The 21,563-nt window shown below is 48.3% G+C and overlaps 2 protein-coding genes across 2 annotated transcripts in view; both read left to right on the plus strand.

The window, feature by feature from the left end:
* The window catches only part of RHOA (ras homolog family member A), a 58,535-nt gene extending 38,904 nt beyond the window's left edge, over window positions 1-19,631 (plus strand). The window contains exons 2-5 of the mRNA XM_030941617.1: window positions 3,766-3,923; window positions 12,153-12,273; window positions 15,514-15,644; window positions 18,386-19,631. Coding sequence (XP_030797477.1) covers window positions 3,768-3,923; window positions 12,153-12,273; window positions 15,514-15,644; window positions 18,386-18,559 — 582 coding nt within the window. The 5' untranslated portion in view covers window positions 3,766-3,767 and the 3' untranslated portion in view covers window positions 18,560-19,631. The remainder of the gene's footprint in view (window positions 1-3,765; window positions 3,924-12,152; window positions 12,274-15,513; window positions 15,645-18,385) is intronic.
* Window positions 19,632-20,061: 430 nt separating this feature from the next.
* GPX1 (glutathione peroxidase 1) lies at window positions 20,062-21,563 on the plus strand. Its single transcript, XM_010369783.2, has 2 exons — window positions 20,062-20,744; window positions 20,995-21,563. Exons 1-2 carry the CDS (start codon window positions 20,499-20,501, stop codon window positions 21,352-21,354), a joined length of 606 nt encoding a protein of 201 aa, XP_010368085.2. The 5' UTR covers window positions 20,062-20,498; the 3' UTR covers window positions 21,355-21,563.

Here is a 21,563-nt window from a genome sequence, read left to right on the forward strand (position 1 = left end):
CTACACTCCAGCCTGGGCAACACAGTGAGACCCTGTCTCAAAATAAATAAAATGTGTGAATTATATATACTATAATAAGTAGTTTATAGTATATTCATAGAGTTGTGCAGCCATCACCACAATAATTTTGGAAAAATCTCGTTACCTGAGAAACTCCACTATTCCATTAGTCATTTTCCATTTCTCTCCACCCCCAAGTCCCTGCCCTAGGCAACTACCAGTCTATTTTCTCTTTCTGGATTTGTTTATTCTGGACAATTTTATATAAATGGAATCATGCATGTTGGTTTTTATGACTGGGTTCTTATATAACATTTTCAAGATTCATCCATATTATAGCATATATCAGTACTTTATCGCTGAACAATGTTCCATTCCATTGTATCGATATATTCATCAGTTGTTGGATATTTGGGTTCTTTACATTTTTTGACTGTTATGAATAATCGTGCTATGAATATTCATGTAGAGATACAAGTTGTTATGTGGACATATGTTTTTGTTTCTCTTAGATGTATACCTAGGAATAGAATTGCAGGGTCATACCTACTCACATCCTTTGAATTGGATTAGATTGTCTTTTTATTATTGAATTGTAAAAGTTCTTTATTTTTTAATTTTTTCTGTATACTGTATTTAGGCCTGGTGAAGTGGCTTATGCTTGTAATCCCAGCACTTTGGGAGGCTGAATCGGGAGGATTGCATGAGCCCAGGAGTTTGAGACCAGCCTGGATAATATAGTGAAACCCCATCTGTATAAAAATCAGTCAGTGTGGTGGCAGGAGCCTGGTAGTCCCAACTACTTGGGAGGTTGAGGTGGGAGGATCACTTGAGTTGAGCCTGGGAGGCAGAGGCTGCAGTGAGCCAATATTGCACCACTGCTTTCCAGCTTTGGTGACAGAATGAGAACCTTTCTCAAAATAACTACGTAATAGATAAATACATAGATAGGTTAGATAGATAACCAAGTAGCTGTGATTAGTGCCTAGATAGATGGGCAGTGGCTCATGCCTACAATCCCTCAGCACTTTGGGAGGCCGAGGCGAGATGACTTGAGCTCAGGAGCTGGAGACCAGCCTGGGCAACATGGCAAAATCCTTTCTCTGCCGAAAATACAAAATTAGCTGAGCATGGTGGTGCATGCCTGTGGTCCCGGTCCTGGGGAATCTGAGGTGGGAGGATCACTTGAGCCTCTGAGGCAGAGGTTGCATTGAGCTGAGATCACGCCACTGCATTCCAGCCTGGGTGACAGAGTGAGACCTCATCTCAGAAAAAAAAAAAAAAAGATAGATGGATAGATAAATAGCATGCTGTACTTCATGCCGGAAAGAGTTTGTTTTTTGTTTGTTTGTTTTTTAGACACAGTTTCACTCTGTTGCACAGACTGGAGTACAGTGGTGCAATCTGGGCTCACTGCAATCTCTGCCTCCCGGGTTCAAGCAATTCTTCTGCCTCAGTCTCCCAAGTAACTGGGATTACAAGTGCCCATCACCACACCCTGCTAAGTTTTGCATTTTTTGTAGAAACAGGGTTTTGCTGGGTTGGTCAGGCTGGTCTCGAACTCCTGACTTCAAGTGTTCTGCTCACCTCAGCCTCCCAAAGTGCTGAGATTACAGGCATAAGCTACCGTGCCCAGCCCAAAAAGAATTCTTTATGACTTTCAACCTTGCAAGAGATCCTGAGCCAGACCACCAACCTAAGCTACTTTTTTGTAGTTGAGTCATAAGAGTTTGAGACACAAGGTTCACTCTGTCACTCCAGGCTGGAGTGCAGTGGTGCAGTCGTAGCTCACCGCATCTTCCACCTCCTGGGCTCAAGCAATCCTCCCACCTCAGCCTCCTTGGTAGCTGGGACCAGAGGTGCATGCTACCATACCTGGCTGATTTTTTTTTTTTTTTCTTTCTTTTTTTAGAGACTGTGTCTCACTGTGGTTCCCCAGGCCGGAATGTAGTGATGCAATCTCAGCTCACTGCAGCCTCCATCTCCTGGACTCAGGCGATTATCCCACCTGAGCCTCCCAAGTAGCTGTGATTAGTGTGCACCACCGCTCCTGGATAATTTTTTTGTATTTTGGTAGAGACAGGGTTTCTCTATGTTGCTCAGACTGGTCTTGAACTCCTGGACTGTCAAGCAGTCCACCTGTTTCGGCCTCCCAGAATGCTGGGATTACAGGTGTGAGCCACTGCGCCCGGCCCTTTTGTTTCTTTTCTTTCTCCCCTCCCCTCTCATGCTTCCGTCCTTCTTTCCTTTCTCAGTATCTCACTACATTGCCAGGGCTGGTCTCTAACTCCTGGGCCTGAGCATTCCTCCTGCTTCAGCCTCCCAAAGTGTTGGGATTACAGACATGAACTACTGTGTTCGGCATTGATTTTTTTTTTTTTTTTTTTTGAGATGGAGTTTCGCTCTTGTTGTCCAGGCTGGAGTGCAATGGTGTGATCTCGGCTCACCACAACCTCCGCCTACCAGGTTCAAGTGATTCTCCTGCCTTGTGCTCCCTAGTAGCTGGCATTACAGGCATGCTGCCACCACGCCCGGCTAAGTTTGTATTTTTAGTTGAGACGGGGTTTCTCCATGTTGGTCATGCTGGTCTCAAACTCCCGACCTCAGGTGATCTGCCCACCTCAGCCTCCCAAAGTGCTGGGATTACAGGCGTGAGCCACTGTGCCTGGCTCAGTTGATTTTTTTCTGTGTTAATATTGTATCCTGCAACCTTACTGAACTTGTTTATTCTAAAAGTTTTCTTTAGGATTTCCCACATTACAAAATCATCTCATGTACGAATTGAGATAGTTTTACTTCTTCTTTTCCAATTTGGATGTCTTTTATTTCATTTTCTTATCTTATTGCCTTGGCTAGGACCTCCAATATCGTGCTGGATAGGAGTGGCAAAAACAGGCCATGCGGGGTGGCTCACGCCTGTAATCCCAGCACTTTGGGAGGCTGAGGCAGGTGGATCACCTGAGGTCAGGAGTTCAAGACCAACCTAGCCAACAAGGTGAAACCCCGTCTCTACCAAAAATTCAAAAATTAGCTGGACGTGGTGGTGCATGTCTATAATCCCAGCTACTTGGGAGGCTGAGGCAGGAGAATCACTTGAACCCAGGAGGCTGGAGGTTGCAGTGAGCCGAGATTGGGCCAGTGCACTCCAGGTTGGGCGACAGACTGAGATTGCATCTAAATAGAAGTGGCAGGCCGGGCGCGGTGGCTCAAGCCTGTAATCCCAGCACTTTGGGAGGCCGAGACGGGCGGATCACGAGGTCAGGAGATCGAGACCATCCTGGCTAATACGGTGAAACCCCGTCTCTACTAAAAAATACAAAAAACTAGCCGGGCGACGAGGCGGGCGCCTGTAGTCCCAGCTACTCGGGAGGCTGAGACAGGAGAATGGCGTGAACCCGGGAGGCGGAGCTTGCAGTGAGCTGAGAGCCGGCCACTGCACCCCAGCCTGGGCGGCAGAGCAAGACTCCGTCTCAAAAAAAAATAAAAATAAAAATAAAAAGAAGTGGCAAGAACATACATTCTTTTCTTGTTTCTGATCTTAGGGGGCAGACGTTTTTTTCATTGTTTTACCATTAAGTATAAAGTTAGTTATGAGTTTTTGATGTATAACCTTTTGGTGCCAGGTGGAATCAGTGTACTGGAAGTTTGAATTTGAGTATGCTAATACAGGCTTATGCCCCGTGGTTACCAAAGCATGTGTCATAGCCTGTGAGCTACCTATGGCTTCTTGTGCATTGCAGGTAACATCTGTGTTTTGTGTTTCAGCAATGGCTGCCATCCGGAAGAAACTAGTGATTGTTGGTGATGGAGCCTGTGGAAAGACATGCTTGCTCATAGTGTTCAGCAAGGACCAGTTCCCAGAGGTGTATGTGCCCACAGTGTTTGAGAACTATGTGGCAGATATCGAGGTGGATGGAAAACAGGTGAGTATACTTTTCATAACAACTGATGCCATTTTCCACGTTAGAATATTTATGAAGCGTATAGAGAATCAGAGCTTTTTGCCTCTTCAGTATACTGTATAACAAAAATGTTGAAAAGAATAATCCATTCTCATCCTGCCATCTTAGTCCAAGTTTGTTCTTTTTTTCTTTTTTTTTTTTTTCTTTTTGAGATGGAGTCTCATTCTGAGGCCCAGGCTAGAGTGCAGTGGCTCGATCTTGGCTCACTGCAACCTCTGCCTCCCAGGTTCAAGCGATTCTCCTACTTCAGCCTCCCAAGTAGCAGGGATTACAGGCATGTGCCACCATGCTCAGCTAATTTTTTGTATTTAGTAGAGATGGGTTTCACCATGCTGCTCTCGAACTCCTGACCTCAGGTGATCCACCCGCCTCAGCCTCCCAAAGTGCTGGGATTATAGGAGTGAGCCAGTGTGCTCAGCCTTCCTCCAGGTTTTTAAAGGATTCTCCTGCCTCAGCCTCCCCAATAGCTGGGATTATGGGAATGCGCCACCACGCCTGGCTGATTTTTGTGTTTTTAGTAGAAATGGGGTTTCACTACATTGGCCAGGCTAGTCATGAACTCCTGACCTCAGGTGATCTGGCTGTTTTTTCATTTTTAACTGCTACTCATGCAGACTTTGTTTACATTCATATGTATTTCACATGGCGTCCTTGGCATATGTGTTGTTGGTTTTTTGTTTGTTTTGTTGTTTTGTTTTGTTTTTTGAGACAGAGTCTCACTCTGTTGCCCAGGCTGGAGTGCAGTGGCGCAGTCTCGGCTTGCTGCAACCTCCCGGGTTCAAGCAATTCTTTTGCCTCAGCCTGCAGAGTAGAGTAGCTGGGATTACAGGCGCGTGCCACCATGCCTGGCTAATAGTTGTATTTTGTAAAGATGCAATTTCTCCATCTTGGCCAGGCTGGTCTCAAACTCCTGACCTCAGGTGATCCACACGCCTCAGCTTCTCAAAGTGCTGGGATTACAGGCATGAGCCACCTTGCCCAGCCATATGTGCTCTTTTCAAGTTTACGTATATTTGAAGTTTAGTTCATTGCCATATAGATAATGCTTAGATGAACTTCTTTGTATGGTTTGACTTTTTTTTTTTTTTTCTTTCTTTTTTTTTTTTGAGACGGAGTCTCACTGTGTTGCCCGGGCTGGAGTGCAGTGGCCGGATCTCAGCTCACTGCAAGCTCCGCCTCCCGGGTTCACGCCATTCTCCTGCCTCGGCCTCCCAAGTAGCTGGGACTACAGGCGCCCGCCACCTCGCCCGGCTAGTTTTTTGTATTTTTTAGTAGAGACGGGGTTTCACCGTGTTAGCCAGGATGGTCTTGATCTCCTGACCTCGTGATCCGCCCGTCTTGGCCTCCCAAAGTGCTGGGATTACAGGCTTGAGCCACTGTGCCCGGCCTTGGTTTGACTTTTAAAACAATCTGTCAAAGTATTTAATCAAATGTCCAAGTATTAGATTACTAGTTCAAGAGGTTCTTACTGTTTGTGCTTCTCAAAGGATTGTACTGATCTGCAGAACACCACCACCAATGTGACATTTAAGCAACATTGTTGCTTACATTTAATTTTTTTTTTTTTTTTTTGAGACGGAGTCTTGCTCACCGTCACCCAGGGTGGAGTACAGAGGTGCGATCTCGGCTCACCACAACCTCTGCCTCCCGGGCTCAAGCAATCCTCCCACCTCAGTCTCTCAAGTAGCTGGGACTATAGGCATACACCACTACAGTCAGCCGATTTTTTTTTTTTTTTTTTGAGACGGAATTTCGCTCTTGTTGCCCAGGCTGGAGTGACACCATCTCAGCTCACTACAACCTTTGGCTCCCGGGTTCAAGTGAATCTCCTGCCTCAGCCTCCCGAGTAGCTGGGATTACAGGCATATGCCACCATGCCCGGGTAATTATGTGTTTTTAGTAGAGAAGGGGTTTCTCCGTGTTGGTCAGGCTGGTCTACTTCCGACCTCAGGTGATCCACCCGCCTCAGCGTCCAAAAGTGCTGGGATTACAGGTACAGGCATGAGCCACTGTGCCCGGCCACTTACCTTTAATTTTTTTTTTTTTTTTGAGACGGAGTCTCGCTCTGTCGCCCAGGCTAGAGCGCAGTGGCCGGATCTCAGCTCACTGCAAGCTCCGCCTCCCGGGTTCACGCCATTCTCCTGCCTCAGCCTCCCGAGTAGCTGGGACTACAGGCGCCCGCCAGGTTGCCCGGCTAGTTTTTTGTATTTTTAGTAGAGACGGGGTTTCACCATGTTAGCCAGGATGGTCTTGATCTCCTGACCTTGTGATCCGCCCGTCTCGGCCTCCCAAAGTGCTGGGATTACAGGCTTGAGCCACCGCTCCTGGCCCACCTTTAATTTTAAGTTTTTTTTTTTTTACTTTAATGTAAAACAGCCTGCCACAGTTGTTTTATTTTATTGTCATTGATGGTGAGAACAGTGCTTCCCCATTTCTGTCCTTAAAAACCCCCTGGCAAGACTGGAACAAAACTCTTATGGAATTGGAGGATTTTTTTTCGGTTTTAATTTTTTTTTCTTTTTTTTAATCTTCTTCCTTTTGTTTCTAAGTAATGTTTTACTTGGCCTCCCATACCTTTTTTTGTTTTTTTTGTTGTTGTTTGTTTTTGTTTTTAAATAGACAGGGATTTTACTTTATCTCCCAGGCCTGGAGTGCAGTGATATGATCATAGTTCACCGCAGCCTTGAACTCCTGGGCTGAAGTGATCCTTCCACCTCAGCCTCCCAAATAGCTGGCACTGTAGGTATGTGCCACCATACCTGGGTAATTTATGTTTTTAGAGATGAGGTCTTCCTGTGTTGATCCAGCTGGTTTCAAACAACTGGGCTCAAGTTTTCCCATCTCAGCCCTGAGTGGCTGGACTTAGAGGCACAAGCCAGTGTGCCCAGCTCTCCTGTGCATCTTTTGAAGTGGGTCAGCTGAAAGAAAAAAAATCCCTGAAACTAGAATGAGGTGCTCTTCTCCAACATTCACATTTTTCTTGGGCATTCAGTTATATGTCTCATATGCTACTAAACACTTGATATTTTACCTTCCATTAATTCATCCCCTTTCTCCTTTCTTACTTTGTTTTTGTTTGTTTGGAGACAGAGTCTCCCTCTATTGCCTAGGCTGAGTGCAGTGGCACGATCTTGGTTTACCACAAGCTCTGCCTCCCAGGTTCAAGCTCTTCTCCTATCTCAGCCTTCTGAGGAGCTGGGATTACAGGTGCCCGCCACCAAGCCCGGCTAATTTTTGTATTTTTAGTAGAGACGAGGTTTCGCCATGTTGGCCAGGCTGGTCTCGAACTTTTGACCTCGGGTGATCCACCCGCCTTGGCCTCCCAAAGTGCTGGGATTACACACATGAGCCACTGCCCCTGGCCACTTCTCACTTGGCTGCATTACTTATTTCTTTCTATCCCAGGGTTACCTAGCCTCCTTTTGTGGCACTGTGGGAGGAATGTGGGTTAGACCAGCTGCTCAGAGCTCCAGGGTCCCTCATTGTAGGGCTTCCTGATAGTTGTTTGACCATCAGTAAGCTGCCTGACCTTTGAGCCTTCCTTATTTGTAAAACGGTTTTTATAGGTGACATCAAATTCTGTGAAGTAACGGAAAATGTTTGGAAGCACCAAAGCGCTTTCTAAGAGATGAGTACTTCCATGCTCAAAAACCTCTTTTATAGTTTGTAGTCTTATTTATTTATTTATTTATTTTTTTTTTTTGAGACGGAGTCTCTCTCTCTGTTGCCCAGGCTGGAGTACACAGTGGTGCGATCTCTGCTCACTGCAAGCTCTGCCTCCCACCATTCTCCTTCCTCAGCCTTCCGAGTAGCTGGGACTACAGGCGCCCGCCACCACACTCGGCTAATTTTTTGTATTTTTTAGTAGAGATAGGGTTTCATCGTGTTAGCCAGGATGGTGTTGATCTCCAGACCTCGTGATCTGCCCACCTCGGCCTCCCAAAATGCTGGGATTACAGGTGTGAGCCACCATGCCCGGCCTATATTTTGTAGTCTTTCTTATTCAAATACAGAGTGAGCCACGATGATTGCTCTTATACTAATAGGACCTCTAAGATACTTTTTGGCCCAAGTATAGATGGAAAAAATACAACAAATACCATCCTAACAGAATTTTGGGATGTACCCTGCAGGTGGCAAACCAATACAGAGTGTTAGTTCAGCTTCAGTCTTCTGCATGGGTGCTTGGACATAGGTGTTTTTGTGGTCCTGATACTGGTTTTATATGGACACAGGGACCAGTTGTGACAAACTAGGTAGAAATATGATGACATCTTCAGGATTGGTGTCAAGTAATAGCCCTGTTATCTTAGATTGATACACCATACATAGAAAGATCCATTGGCTTGGGGAAGCAGTGTCAGGTTGGCATTTTCATAGCTCATTTCTCAAAAGCCTAGTGAATGTGTATTACTGGTTGTATCCTAACATTTTCTCCAGAGAGAGGCTGTTAGTTGCTGCATGTCTGTGAGCATGAACTGGAAGAGTCTTTTCCACCTGTGGCAGTATGTATGTTTTGGAAGCAGCTCTTAGGTTCTCTTGGAAACATCATCTCTGCCTGGGCATCTTGGAACAACCAGAGTCTTCCCCATAAGAAATTTAGAGATCTTGACTTAAAACCTTGAGGCATGGTCTGTAAGTATCTTTCTTGTGCTGCAAACGTTGGACATCACTGGCCCTCGCAAGATAGGGCGAGGTCCTCACTTGAGGAGAGTCCCCCAGAATGAAAGTGTTTGATTGAAGAGCATATCACAGGCTACCTGCCTGCCTCAGAGCAACTCAAGAGTCCCCAAGATGGGAGAGGGTACTGTGTAGGAATATTCATTTAACAGTATGTAATAGTACAAGGCTGGACACCATAGCTCACACCTGTAATCCCAGCACCTTGGGAGGCTGATGTGGGAGGATCACCAGAGGTCAGGAGTTCGAGACCAGCCTGCCCAACATGGCAAAACCCCATCTCTACTAAAAATACAAAAAATTAGCTGGGCGTGGTGGTGGGCACCCGTAATCACAGCTACTTGGGAGGCTGAGGCAGGAGATTCACTTGAACCTGGGAGGCAGAGGTTGCAGTGAGCCAAGACTGCGCTACTGCACTCCAGCCTGGGCGACAAGAGCGAAACTCTGTTTAAAAAAAAAGGAACCGGCCGGGCGCGGTGGCTCAAGCCTGTAATCCCAGCACTTTGGGAGGCCGAGACGGGCGGATCACGAGGTCAGGAGATCAAGACCATCCTGGCTAACACAGTGAAACCCCGTCTCTACTAAAAAATACAAAAAACTAGCTGGGCGAGGTGGCGGGCGCCTGTAGTCCCAGCTACTCGGGAGGCTGAGGCAGGAGAATAGCGTGAACTCGGGAGGCGGAGCTTGCAGTGAGCTGAGATCCGGCCACTGCACTCCAGCCTGGGCGACAGAGCCAGACTCCGTCTCAAAAAAAAAATAAATAAATAAAATAAAAAAAAAGAAACCAAAAGCAAAACAACACAAAAAACCAGTATGCAGTAGGACAGCCTAGGGAACCATACAAGATTGTAGGTGATCATGGTACCAAGAGTAGGCCTGCTCACAATGAAAAGGCTCCTTTTGATATGAGACAGGCTCAACACCTTGGAAGCATTTTATCAGGCGCCAGTAGAGGCTGGATATATGACTGAACACCGTGGGGTGGAGGGGTCTGGGAGAGTGGGATTTGCCAGGGAGTAAATGAGCTCCATTATTGTGAGGACAGACAGATTGTGATAATTGGGCATCAGTATATCTTTGTTACACATGATGGTGTGCATGACAGAAGTACAGTGGGCCTTGTGGAAGTTCTTTGTGATGCATCCTGGGGCAAAAATTGGGGGGTAGAAGAACTATCAATTTTGAAGAAGAAATCATTTAGAAACTGAAATTTGGGCTGTGGAGGTGCTAAGAGAAGAAAGATGTGTTCCTGGCCGGGCGCGGTGGCACAAGCCTGTAATCCCAGCACTTTGGGAGGCCGAGACGGGCGGATCACGAGGTCAGGAGATCGAGACCATCCTGGCTAACATGGTGAAACCCTGTCTCTACTAAAAAAAAAATACAAAAAACTAGCCGGGCGAGGTGGCGGGCGCCTGTAGTCCCAGCTACTCAGTAGGCTGAGGCAGGAGAATGGCGTGAACCCGGGAGGCGGAGCTTGCAGTGAGCTGAGATCCGGCCACTGCACTCCAGCCTGGGCGACAGAGCAAGACTTCGTCTCAAAAAAAAAAAAAAAAAAGAAAGATGTGTTCCAAGTATTGGAGGGAAACCTCTTGGGCCTCAAAGGGCCTCTGTACAGAGGATGTTTAACAAAGTTTAACATGGAGTTTGGTGATAAGAAGGGGTAGCAGAGCTGGCTGCAGTGCTGGACAGTATTGAATGGGACTTGTGTTCAGAGCCCAGGCATTAGTTTACCCTTCTACCACAGAAGGGTGAGGATGTACCCGGATGTGAAAGGCGTACTCTCTCACCTTACGTGATGCAATATTTCAGCCATTCAGACATTTCTTGAGTAGTAAAGGCATAGCCAAAAGGACTTTCCTGGACTTTCCTGTCATCTCAGGCCTTGCCTAACACCCAGCATGGTGTCTTTTCCTGCCTACCAACTCAAAATACAGATTTGTCTCCATGGTTTCCACATTATAGCAGAAAATTTACTTAGTCTTGTATCTTCCGCTCTTGCCTGTATGCCTGGTGGAATGTTATTTAAAATTTGATTTCTTCTCTCCTGTCTGCTTTCTTTCCTAGTACAATGTTACTTATAATTAAACACTTTTATAAGTTACAAAGTTATTTTTTGATTTGACATTTTGAGTTATGCCACTTGGTTCAGTTCTAGTATCTGTTTTGTTTTTTTCCTAATTGAGACAAGGTCTCCCTGCCTAGGATGGAGTGCACAATCTCTGCTTACTACAACCTCCGCCTCCTGGGCTCAAGCAGTCCTCCCATCTCAGTCTCCCAAGTAGCTGGGACTACAGGCGTGCACCACCACAGTCAGCTATTTTTTTTTTTTTTTTTTTTTTTTTTTTGAGACGGACTTTTGCTCCTGTTGGCCAGGCTGGAGTGCAACGGCGCAATCTCGGCTCATTGCAACCTCTGCCTCCCGGGTTCAAGTGATTCTCCTGCCTCAGCCTTCTGAGTAGCTGGGATTACAGGCATGCTTCACCATGCCCGGGTAATTTTGTATTTTTAGTAGAGATGGAGGTTCTCCATGTTGGTCAGGCTGGTCTCAAACTTCCGACCTCAGGTGATCTGCCTACCTTGGCCTCCCAAAGTGCTGGGATTACAGGTGTGAGCTACCGCACCCGGCCCACACTCAGCTAATTTTTATTTTTTATTTATTTTTTTCTAGAGACGGAGGCTCGCTCTGTTGTCCAGGCTATAGTGCTGGAGTGCAGTGGCGCGATCTCGGCTCACTGCAACCTCCACCTCTCGAGTTCAAGCAGTTCTTCTGCCTCAGCCTCCCGAGTAGCTGGGACTACAGGCGCACGCTGCCATGCCCGGCTAATTTCTTTTGTATTTTAGTAGGGACGGGTTTTCACCATGTTGCCCAGGCTGGTCTCGAACTCCTGAGCTCAGGCAATCAGCCCACCTCGGTCTCCCAAAGTGCTGGGATTACAGGCGTGAGCTACTGTGCGTGGCCACACTCAGCTAATTTTTAAGGTTTTTTTGTAGAGATAGGCTCTCAGATTTTCAATTTTGAGAAATTTCAACGTAAAATAATTTAAATATACTGTCATTTGAGCTTGATGCTCATAAAAGTAAATACTCGGCTGGGCACAGTGGCTCACGCCTGTAATCCCAGCACTTTGGGAGGCCAAGGCGGGCGGATCACGAGGTCAGGAGAACGAGACCATCCTGGCTAACACGGTGAAACCCTGTCTCTACTAAAAATACAAAAAATTAGCCGGGCATGGTGGTGGGTACCTGTAGCCCCAGCTACTTAAGAGGCTGAGGCAGGAGAATGGTGTGAACCCGGGGGCGAAGCTTGCAGTGAGCCAAGATCGTGCCACTGCACTTCAGCTTGGGCAACAGAGCGAGACTCCGTCTCAAAAAAAAAAGAAAAGAAAAAATGTAAATACTCCTATGTTTTAGACCGTCTGCCATTTCAGTGTACCATGGTAAGTGTCACTTTTTCTTAAAGTGGGTAGGGGGATTAACCTTGCATTCTTGTGGTTGTTTTTCCCATTACAGGTAGAGTTGGCTTTGTGGGACACAGCTGGGCAGGAAGATTATGATCGCCTGAGGCCCCTCTCCTACCCAGATACCGATGTTATACTGATGTGTTTTTCCATCGACAGCCCTGATAGTTTAGGTGAGTGGCCCTGCATCCTGATGTTTGTCATTGCCTGTGTAACTGGTTGGCATCTGGTTTCTGGGCATCAAGTGGCTGAAAAGCAGACATGAACTTCAGAGAAGCAATCGTCAGTGGCCAGAGTCTTGGAGTTTGGGACTGTAGAGTGTGGGCCTTGGGTCCCTTTCAGCCTAGGTTTCCCATGGCTACTTTATTTAAAATGTATCCACCTAGGCAGGGCACGGTGGCTCACACCTATAATCCCTGCACTTTGGGAGGCCCAGACGGGTAGATCACCTGAGGGTCAGGAGTTCGAGAACAGCCTGGCCAACATGGCAAAACCCTGTCTTTACTAAAAGTTAAAAAAAATTAGCCAGGCATGGTGGCACACACCTGTAGTCCCAGGTGCTTGGAGGCTGAGGCAGGAGAATGGTTTGAACCTTGTAGGCGGAGATTGCAGTGAACCGAGATTATGGCACTGCATTCCAGACTAAGCAACAGAGCAAGACTCCATCTCAAAAATAATAATTATTATTATTACTAAATAATATTAAATGTTATTTAAAAATGTAACTGCCTTGTAAAGTAGATGAGTAAACTAGATGAATTCCAAATACAAAGATGAATAAACTAAGGCCGGGTGTGATGGCTGATGCCTATAATCCTAGCACTTTGGGAGGCCAAGATTGGCAGATCACTTGAGGTCAGGAGTTCAAGACCAGCCTAGGCAACATGGTGAACCCCCCTGTCTCTACTAAAATACAAAAACTAGCTGGGTGTGGTGGTGTGCGCCTGTAATCCCAGCTGCTCCAAGGGCTGAGGCAGGAGAATCACTTGAGCCTGGGAAGCGGAAGTTGCAGTGAGCTAAGATCGGGCCACCACACTCCAGACTCTGTCTCCCCCCCCCCCCCCCCAAAAAAAAAGTGAACCAGATGAGTTCCAAATGTAAAGCCATCTCTTTTGGGGAAAAGACTTTTTTTCTTTTTTTTGGTTGCCCTGGCTTAACCTTTTTCTGAAGTGTCTTAACTAAGTGATAGAAGCTTGAATGTGATCATTAGCCTAAATACAGCCACATAATTCAGAAGTCAGTATTCTTTTTTCTTTTCTTTTCTTTTTTTTTTTTTTTGAGGCGGAGTCTCGCTCTGTCGCCCGGTCTGGAGTGCAGTGGCCAGATCTCAGCTCACTGCAAGCTCCGCCTCCCGGGTTCACGCCATTCTCCTGCCTCAGCCTCCCGAGTAGCTGGGACTACAGGCGCCCGCCACCTTGCCCGGCTAGTTTTTGTATTTTTAGTAGAGACGGGGTTTCACCGTGTTAGCCAGGATGGTCTCGATCTCCTGACCTCGTGATCCGCCCGTCTCGGCCTCCCAAAGTGCTGGGATTACAGGCTTGAGCCACCGCGCCCGGCCCTTTTTTTTTTTTTTGAGAGGGAGTCTCACTTTGTCGCCCAGGCTGGAGGGCAGTGGCACGATCTTGGCTCACTGCAACCTCCACCTCCCTGGTTCAAGGAATTCCCCTGCCTCAGCCTCCCAGTAGCTGGGATTACAGGAACGCACTACCATGCGCGGTTAGTTTTTTTGTTTTGGTTTGGTTTGGTTTGGTTTGGTTTGAGACAGAGTTTCGCTCTTGTTGCCCAGGCTGGAGTGCAATGGCACAATCTCAGCTCACCACAACCTCTGCCTCCCAGGTTCAAGCGATTCTCCAGCCTCAGCCTCCTGAGTAGCTGGGATTGCATGCATGCAAGACACCAAGTCCGGCTAATTCTGCATTTTTAGAAGATATGGGGTTTCTCCATGTTGGTCATGCTGGTCTCCAACTCCCCACCTCAAGTGGTCCGCCTGCCCTGGCCTCCCAAAGTGCTGGGATTACAGGCGTGAGGCACCGCGCCCGGCAATTTTTTTGTATTTTTAATAGAGATGGGGTTTCACTGTGTTGGCCAGACTGGTCTCGATCTCCTGACCTCAGGCGATCTGCCTGCCTGAGAGTAAACTAAGTTTTTGTATGTTTTTGTGGAGATGGGGTTTTTTATTTTTTTGAGACAGAGTCTTACTCTGTTGCCTAGGCTGGAGTGAGTATAGTGGCACGATCTCGACTCACCACAACCTCCACCTCCTGGGTTCAAATGATTCTCCTGCCTCAGCCTCCCAAGTAACTGAGACTACAGGTGTGTGCCACCGCGCCTGACTAATTTTTGTAGTTTTAGTAGAGGTGAGGTTTCGCCATGTTGGCCAGGCTGGTCTCGAACTCCTGACCTCTGGTGATCCACCCACCTCAGCCTCCCAAAGTGCTGGGCTTACAGACGTGAGCCACCGTGCTGGCCGTAGATGGGGTTTAGCCATGTTGCACAGGCTGTTCTTGAGCTCCTAGGCCCAAACTGTCTACTTGCCTCAGCTTCTTAAAAGTGCTGGGATTACAAGTGCGAGTCACCATACCTAGCCTCTTTTGGTTATTTTAAAAAGTCACTCTCTCTTTTTTTTGAGATGGAGTCTTGCTCTGCCACCCAGTAGTGCAGTGGCGCTATCTCGGCTTACTGCAAACTCTGCTTCCTGGGTTCACGCCATTCTCCTGCCTCAGCCTCCCGAGTAGCTGGGACTACAGGCACCCACCACCACATCCGGCTAATTTTTTGTATTTTTAGTAGACACGGGGTTTCACCGTGTTAGCCAGGATGGTCTTTATCTCCTGACCTCGTGATCTGCCTGCCTCAGCCTCCCAAAGTGCTGGGATTACAGGCGTGAGCCACCACGCCCGGCCAAAAGTCTTGAGCCATTTGAAATGCCAGTAAATCCCATAGGGTAGAAGTTATGCTGAGAGTCCATGAACAAGTTAGAAAAGGAGCATATAGACCCTGGGTCACCTGCTGCCCTAGAGTGGGCACCCCTTCTGTAAGCTATGTCAGAATCATCTACCAGCAGTAACGGATGTCCTGTAACGTGCCTGCCTTTGTGGGGCAGGAAGTACCCCCGTGAAGCTACCTTGTGTTGTGGATCTTTTGCTCCTCCAGAGCCCTTCCTTGGGCCCCACCTACAGAGATGCTCAGCACCATTCTTGGCTGTACTGAGAAAAAGCTGGTGGTTCTCTGTTTAAAGGAAAGGGATTATATTTGCCCTTTTTTATGGTTTTGAAACTAGTGGGTTTCATTAAATGTCTAGCATTCTTCTGAAGCCACAAAGAAAGTGTCTGAATTTCACTGAGGTTCTTGGAAAGTCTTCAAGATAGAATTGTATGTATCCCCAAATTCTCTACATTTTTTTTTTTTTTCAGAAAACATCCCAGAAAAGTGGACCCCGGAAGTCAAGCATTTCTGTCCCAACGTGCCCATCATCCTGGTTGGGAATAAGAAGGATCTTCGGAATGATGAGCACACAAGGCGGGAGCTAGCCAAGATGAAGCAGGCATGATCTGGGGCAGGACTGTCTTGTAGTATTCTTGAACTATGGCCCCAAGGTTGGAGGTTTGGGGAGCCCAGCAGAAACCTTCACAGGCCAGGTTGTTTAGAGGCTCAGAAGCCCCTCTGTGGCCCTCTGACCCTCGTTGATTGGGATCTTCACAGAAGATCCCTAAAATAGTTCACTAGTCCTGTGAGATGGAATGTTTTTTATGAGGTAGTGCTATGCCCATAAGGACTGCTGGCCTGAGAATGAACCATTTCATCAGTAGCAAGTAGTCAGTGGCTCTAGATGTAGGAACTTTCTTTTTTTTGATATGGAGTCTCATTCTGTCACCCAGGCTGGAGTGCATTGGTGCAATCTCAGCTCACTGCAACCTCCGCCTCCGGGGTTCAAGCGATTCTTCTTCCTCAGACTCCCGAGTAGCTGGGCCTTACAGGCGCCCTCCACCATGCCTGGCAGGGTTTTTTTTTTTTTTTTTTTTTAAGTAGAGATGGGAGTTTCACCATGTTGGCCAGGCTGGTCTTGAACTCCTGACCTCAAGTGATCTGCCTGTTTTTGCCTCCCAAAGTGCGGGGATTACAGGTGTGAGCCACTGTGCCTGGCGTCTGTTAGACCCTTTCATTCTTTGAGACGCAGTTTTGCTTTTGTTGACCAGGCTGGAGTGCAATGGTGCTATCTTGGCTCACTGCAACCTCTTCCTCCCAGGTTTAAGCGATTCTCCTGCCTCAGCCTCCTAAGTAGCTGGGATTATAGGCATGTGCCACCACGCCTGGCTAATTTTTGTATTTTTAGTAGAGATGGGGTTTCTCCATGTTGGTCAGGCTGGTCTCAAACTCCTGACCTCAGGTGATCCGCCCGCCTTGACCTCCCAAAGTGCTGGGATTACAGGCATAAGCCACCACTCCTGGCCCTGTTAGACTCTTGATTGCCTTCCCCAGCTATTACTTTGGTACATGTGAGGCCAAAGATAAATTAGTGGCAACTGAAAGATAAGGAAATCATGAAGGCTGGGAGTCCAGATAGAAAGCCCTAATGCCTTCCCTCTCTCCCACTCCCAGTGCCTTTTTAAAAGTGATGATGGATATGGCATCTTGGCCTCTCAGAAACCAGCTGACGTAATGGCAGGGCTTCCTCGCTGGAGAGGCACTGAGATCTTCAACCTAAGTTCTCTTACTCAGGTTTCTCTGTCTGAATGTCAACGGTAGGCTGTATTTCCTTCAGGGCATTTAGTCCTGGATTGGTAGCTTAAGTAATTTTGCCCTTGATCGACTCCTTAACCTTCCAGGGCTCCTCTGACCTCTTCCCTCTTTGTACTTCCCAGTGAATACCATGTTTATTAGAGATTTTATGTTTGGTAGGGCGTAATTACCATATGTCAGTTTTAAAATTTCCTAAGTTTAGCTTTTTTTTTTCTTTTTCTTTTTTTTTTTTGAGGAGTCTCAGTCTGTTGCCAGGCTGGAGTGCTGTGGCACGATCTTGGCTCACCTCAACCTCCGCCTCCCAGGTTCTAGCGATTCCCTTGCCTCAGCCTCCTGAGTAGCTGGGATTACAGGTGCCCACCACCATGCCTGGCTAATTTTTTATATTTTAGTAAAGAAGTGTTTCACCATGTTGGCCAGGATGATCTTGATCTCCTGACCTCGTAATCCGCCCAGCTCAGCCTCCCAAAGTGCTGGGATTACAGGTATGAGCCACTGCACACAGCCAAGTTTAACAGCTTTTAAGTCTTTTTTTTTTTTTTTTTTTTTTTTTTTTGGCCGGGTGCAGTGGCTTACGCCTGTAATCCCAGCACTTTGGGAGGTCAAGGGTGGATCACCTGAGGTCGGGAGTTCGAGACCAACCTAGTCAACATGGTGAAACCCCTTCTCTACTAAAAATACAAAAATTAGCCAGGCGTGGTGGCAGGTGCCTGTAATCCCAGCTACTCGGGAGGCTGAGGCAGGAGAATCACTTGAACCCAGGAGGCAGAAATTGCAGTGAGCCAAGAGTGCACCATTGCACTCCAGCCTGGGGGCAAGAGTGAGACTTCATCTCGAAAAAAAAAAGTCTTTTTTTGGTCGGGCGCGGTGGCTCATGCCTGCATTCCCAGCACTTTGGGAGGCCGAGGCGGGTGGATCACAGGGTCAGGAGGTCGAGACCATCCTGGCGAACACGGTGAAACCGCGTTTCTACTAAAAATACAAAAAATTAGCTGGGTGTGGTGGCGGGCGCCTGTAGTCCTAGCTACTCGGGAGGCTAAGGCAGGAGAATGGTGTGAACCCGGGAGGCAGAGGTGCAGTGAGCCGAGATCGCGCCACTGCACTCCAGCCTGGGCGACAGGGCCAGACTTTGTCTCAAAAAAAAAAAAAAAAAGTATTTTTTTTAGACTGGGCACAGTGGCTCATGCCTGTAATCCCAGCTCTTTGGGAGGCTGGGGTGGGCAGATCACGTGGTCAGGAGTTCGAGACCAGCCTGGCCAAACTGGTGAAACCCCATCTCTACTAAAAAATTAGCTGGGTGTGGTGGTGGGCACCTGTAGTCCCAGCTACTCAGGAGGCTGAGGCAGGAGAATCGCTTGAACCCAGGAGATGGAGGTTGCAGTGAGCTGAGATCATACCATTGCAGTCCAGCCTGGGCGACTGACAAGAGCAAAACTGTCTCAAAACAAGAAAAAAAAAAGTCTTTAAGCTGAATATGAATACTCTTTACTTACTATATGTATGCCACACTATTAGCTAAAAGGATTGTTTTTTTCTCTTTGCTAGGAGCCGGTGAAACCTGAAGAAGGCAGAGATATGGCAAACAGGATTGGTGCTTTTGGGTACATGGAGTGTTCAGCAAAGACCAAAGATGGAGTGAGAGAGGTTTTTGAAATGGCTACGAGAGCTGCTCTGCAAGCTAGACGTGGGAAGAAAAAATCTGGGTGCCTTGTCTTGTGAAACCTTGCTGCAAGCACAGCTCTTATGCGGTTAATTTTGAAGTGCTGTTTATTAATCTTAGTGTATGATTACTGGCCTTTTTCGTTTATCTATAATTTACCTAAGATTACAAATCAGAAGTCATCTTGCTACCAGTATTTAGAAGCCAACTATGATTATTAATGATGTCCAACCCGTCTGGCCCACCAGGGTCCTTTTGACACTGCTCTAACAGCTCTCCTCTGCACTCCCACCTGACACACCAGGCGCTAATTCAAGGAATTTCTTAACTTCTTGCTTCTTTCTAGAAAGAGAAACAGTTGGTAACTTTTGTGAATTAGGCTGTAACTACTTTATAACTAACATGTCCTGCCTATTACCTGTCAGCTGCAAGGTACTCTGGTGAGTCACCACTTCAGGGCTTTACTCCCTAACAGATTTTGTTGGCATAGCTCTGGGGTGGGCAGTTTTTTGAAAATGGGCTCAACCAGAAAAGCCCAAGTTCATGCAGCTGTGGCAGAGTTACAGTTCTGTGGTTTCATGTTAGTTACCTTATAGTTACTGTGTAATTAGTGCCACTTAATGTATGTTACCAAAAATAAATATATCTACTCCAGACTAGATGTAGTATTTTTTGTATAATTGGATTTCCTAATACTGATATTTGTCATCCCCAAAGAAAGTGTATTGGTTTTTTAAAAAAGAAAGTGTATTTGGAAATAAAGTCAGATGGAAAATTCATTTTTTAAATTCCCGTTTTGTCACTTTTTCTGATAAAAGATGGCCATATTACCCCTTTTCGGCCCCATGTATCTCAGTACCCCTATCTGGAGCTGGGCTAAGTAAATAGGAATTGGTTTCACGCCTGAGGCAATTAGACACTTTGGAAGGTGGCATAACCTGTCTCACCTGGACTTCAGCATCTGGCTCTAATTCACAGTGCTCTTCTCCTCACTGTATCCAGGTTCCCTCCCAGAGGAGCCACCAGTTCTCATGGGTGGCACTCAGTCTCTCTTCTCTCCAGCTGACTAAACTTTTTTTCTGTACCAGTTAATTTTTCCAACTACTAATAGAATAAAGGCAGTTTTCTAAACTTCCTGTATCCTGTTGTTTGTTGCTCTCTCCAGGGCTAGGGGCAGGAGGATGCAAGGACTTCCTGGCCTAGCTCACCCTGGAGAGGTTTGTTCAGGGTGCAAAAGACTAGCTTGTGCCCCACCTCCCACCCACCCACCCACCCACCCACCCACCCAGCAGCTAATCCCAACAACATGGAAATGATTACCCTGTACCGCATTCTAGTTCAGATATGGGGGGGAGGGTGAATGCAGCCTACTGAGGAGGCCAGAGGGAGGACTCAGGCCGCGTTTCCTTGGCCCTGACGAGCTTTGGGCTCCACTTCAGGAGGCTGGGGCAGAGCTTCCAGGACTCTGCCCTGTTAGAAAACCCGCACAAGGGCGGTGCCGCTTTGGAGACAGGGAGGAGGGAGACCGGAAGCCCAGATCCCTCTGGCTGTCCCCAGCACTGCCGGTAACATGGCACAGGAGAGGAGGGCTGTTTGTGCACCGGCAGCTGCTGCCGCCGCCCACCAACCTATGCCGAACCCCACATCCTAATTGAGGAGCCTTTGAGAAAGAAAACGGAGCCCTCCAGGGCCCCAAACCTCGGAAGGGTAACCTGGACCGCTGCCGCCTGGTTGCCTGGGCCAGACAAGACATGCCCGCGGCTCCTCCCGGCTTGGGTGGAGCCTGCGTCCCGCTCGGGCGCACCCTTCAGCCTTTTCCCGGCTGAAGGAGGGGCCGAGCCCTCCGGATAGGGCGGGGGCCGGATGAGGCGGGACCCTCGGGCCCGAAAAACTGCCTGCGCCACGTGACCTGCCGCTGGCCAGTTAAAAGGAGGCACCTCCTGGCCCCTCTCCACCGTGCTTGTTCGGGGCACTCGTAGTTCCTCGGACAGTTGCGCCATGTGTGCTGCTGGGCTAGCGGCGGCAGCGGCCCAGTCGGTGTACGCCTTCTCGGCGCGCCCGCTGGCCGGCGGGGAGTCTGTGAGCCTGGGCTCCCTGCGGGGCAAGGTGCTACTTATCGAGAATGTGGCGTCCCTCTGAGGCACCACGGTCCGGGACTACACCCAGATGAACGAGCTGCAGCGGCGCCTTGGGCCCCGGGGCCTGGTGGTGCTCGGCTTCCCGTGCAACCAGTTTGGGCATCAGGTGCGCCGGGCGGGGCGTGGTGGCTGGGGACGCCGGCGGGGTGCTGGGGGGTGCCATAGACTCTATGCGCGGAGAGTCTGGCTACCCTCTCGCTTGCCTTGTGCTCGTAGCTGCTGGAATTCTTGTCCGCCCTGGGATTGCGCATGGAGGGCAAAATCCCGGTGACTCATAGAAAAACTCCCTTGTTAGTGGTTAGAACGTTTCCCTCCCCCTCTTGACCCCGGGTCCCAGCTGCCCTTCTCTCCCGTAGGAGAACACCAAGAACGAAGAGATTCTGAATTCCCTCAAGTACGTCCGACCTGGTGGTGGGTTCGAGCCCAACTTCATGCTCTTCGAGAAGTGCGAGGTGAACGGTGGGGGGGCGCACCCTCTCTTCGCCTTCCTGCGGGAGGCCCTGCCAGTCCCCAGCGACGATGCCACTGCGCTCATGACCGACCCCAAGTTCATCACCTGGTCTCCGGTGTGCCGCAACGATGTTGCCTGGAACTTCGAAAAGTTCTTGGTGGGCCCTGACGGTGTGCCCGTACGCAGGTACAGCCGCCGCTTCCAGACCATTGACATCGAGCCTGACATCGAAGCCCTGCTGTCTCAAGGTCCCAGCAGTGCCTAGGGCCCCCTTCCTACCCCGGCTGCTTGGCAGTTGCAGCGCTGCTCTCTGGGGGGTTTTCATCTATGAGGGTGTTTCCTCTAAACCTACAAGGAGGAACACCTGATAATACAGAAAATACCCCCTCAAGATGGGCGCTCGTCCTGTCCATCCCAGTCTCTGCCAGACCAAGGTGAATTTCCCCACTAATAAAGTGCCCGTTGTCAGCAGAA

The sequence above is a fragment of the Rhinopithecus roxellana genome, chromosome 1, assembly GCF_007565055.1.
Source record: "Rhinopithecus roxellana isolate Shanxi Qingling chromosome 1, ASM756505v1, whole genome shotgun sequence".
NCBI lineage: Eukaryota > Metazoa > Chordata > Mammalia > Primates > Cercopithecidae > Rhinopithecus > Rhinopithecus roxellana.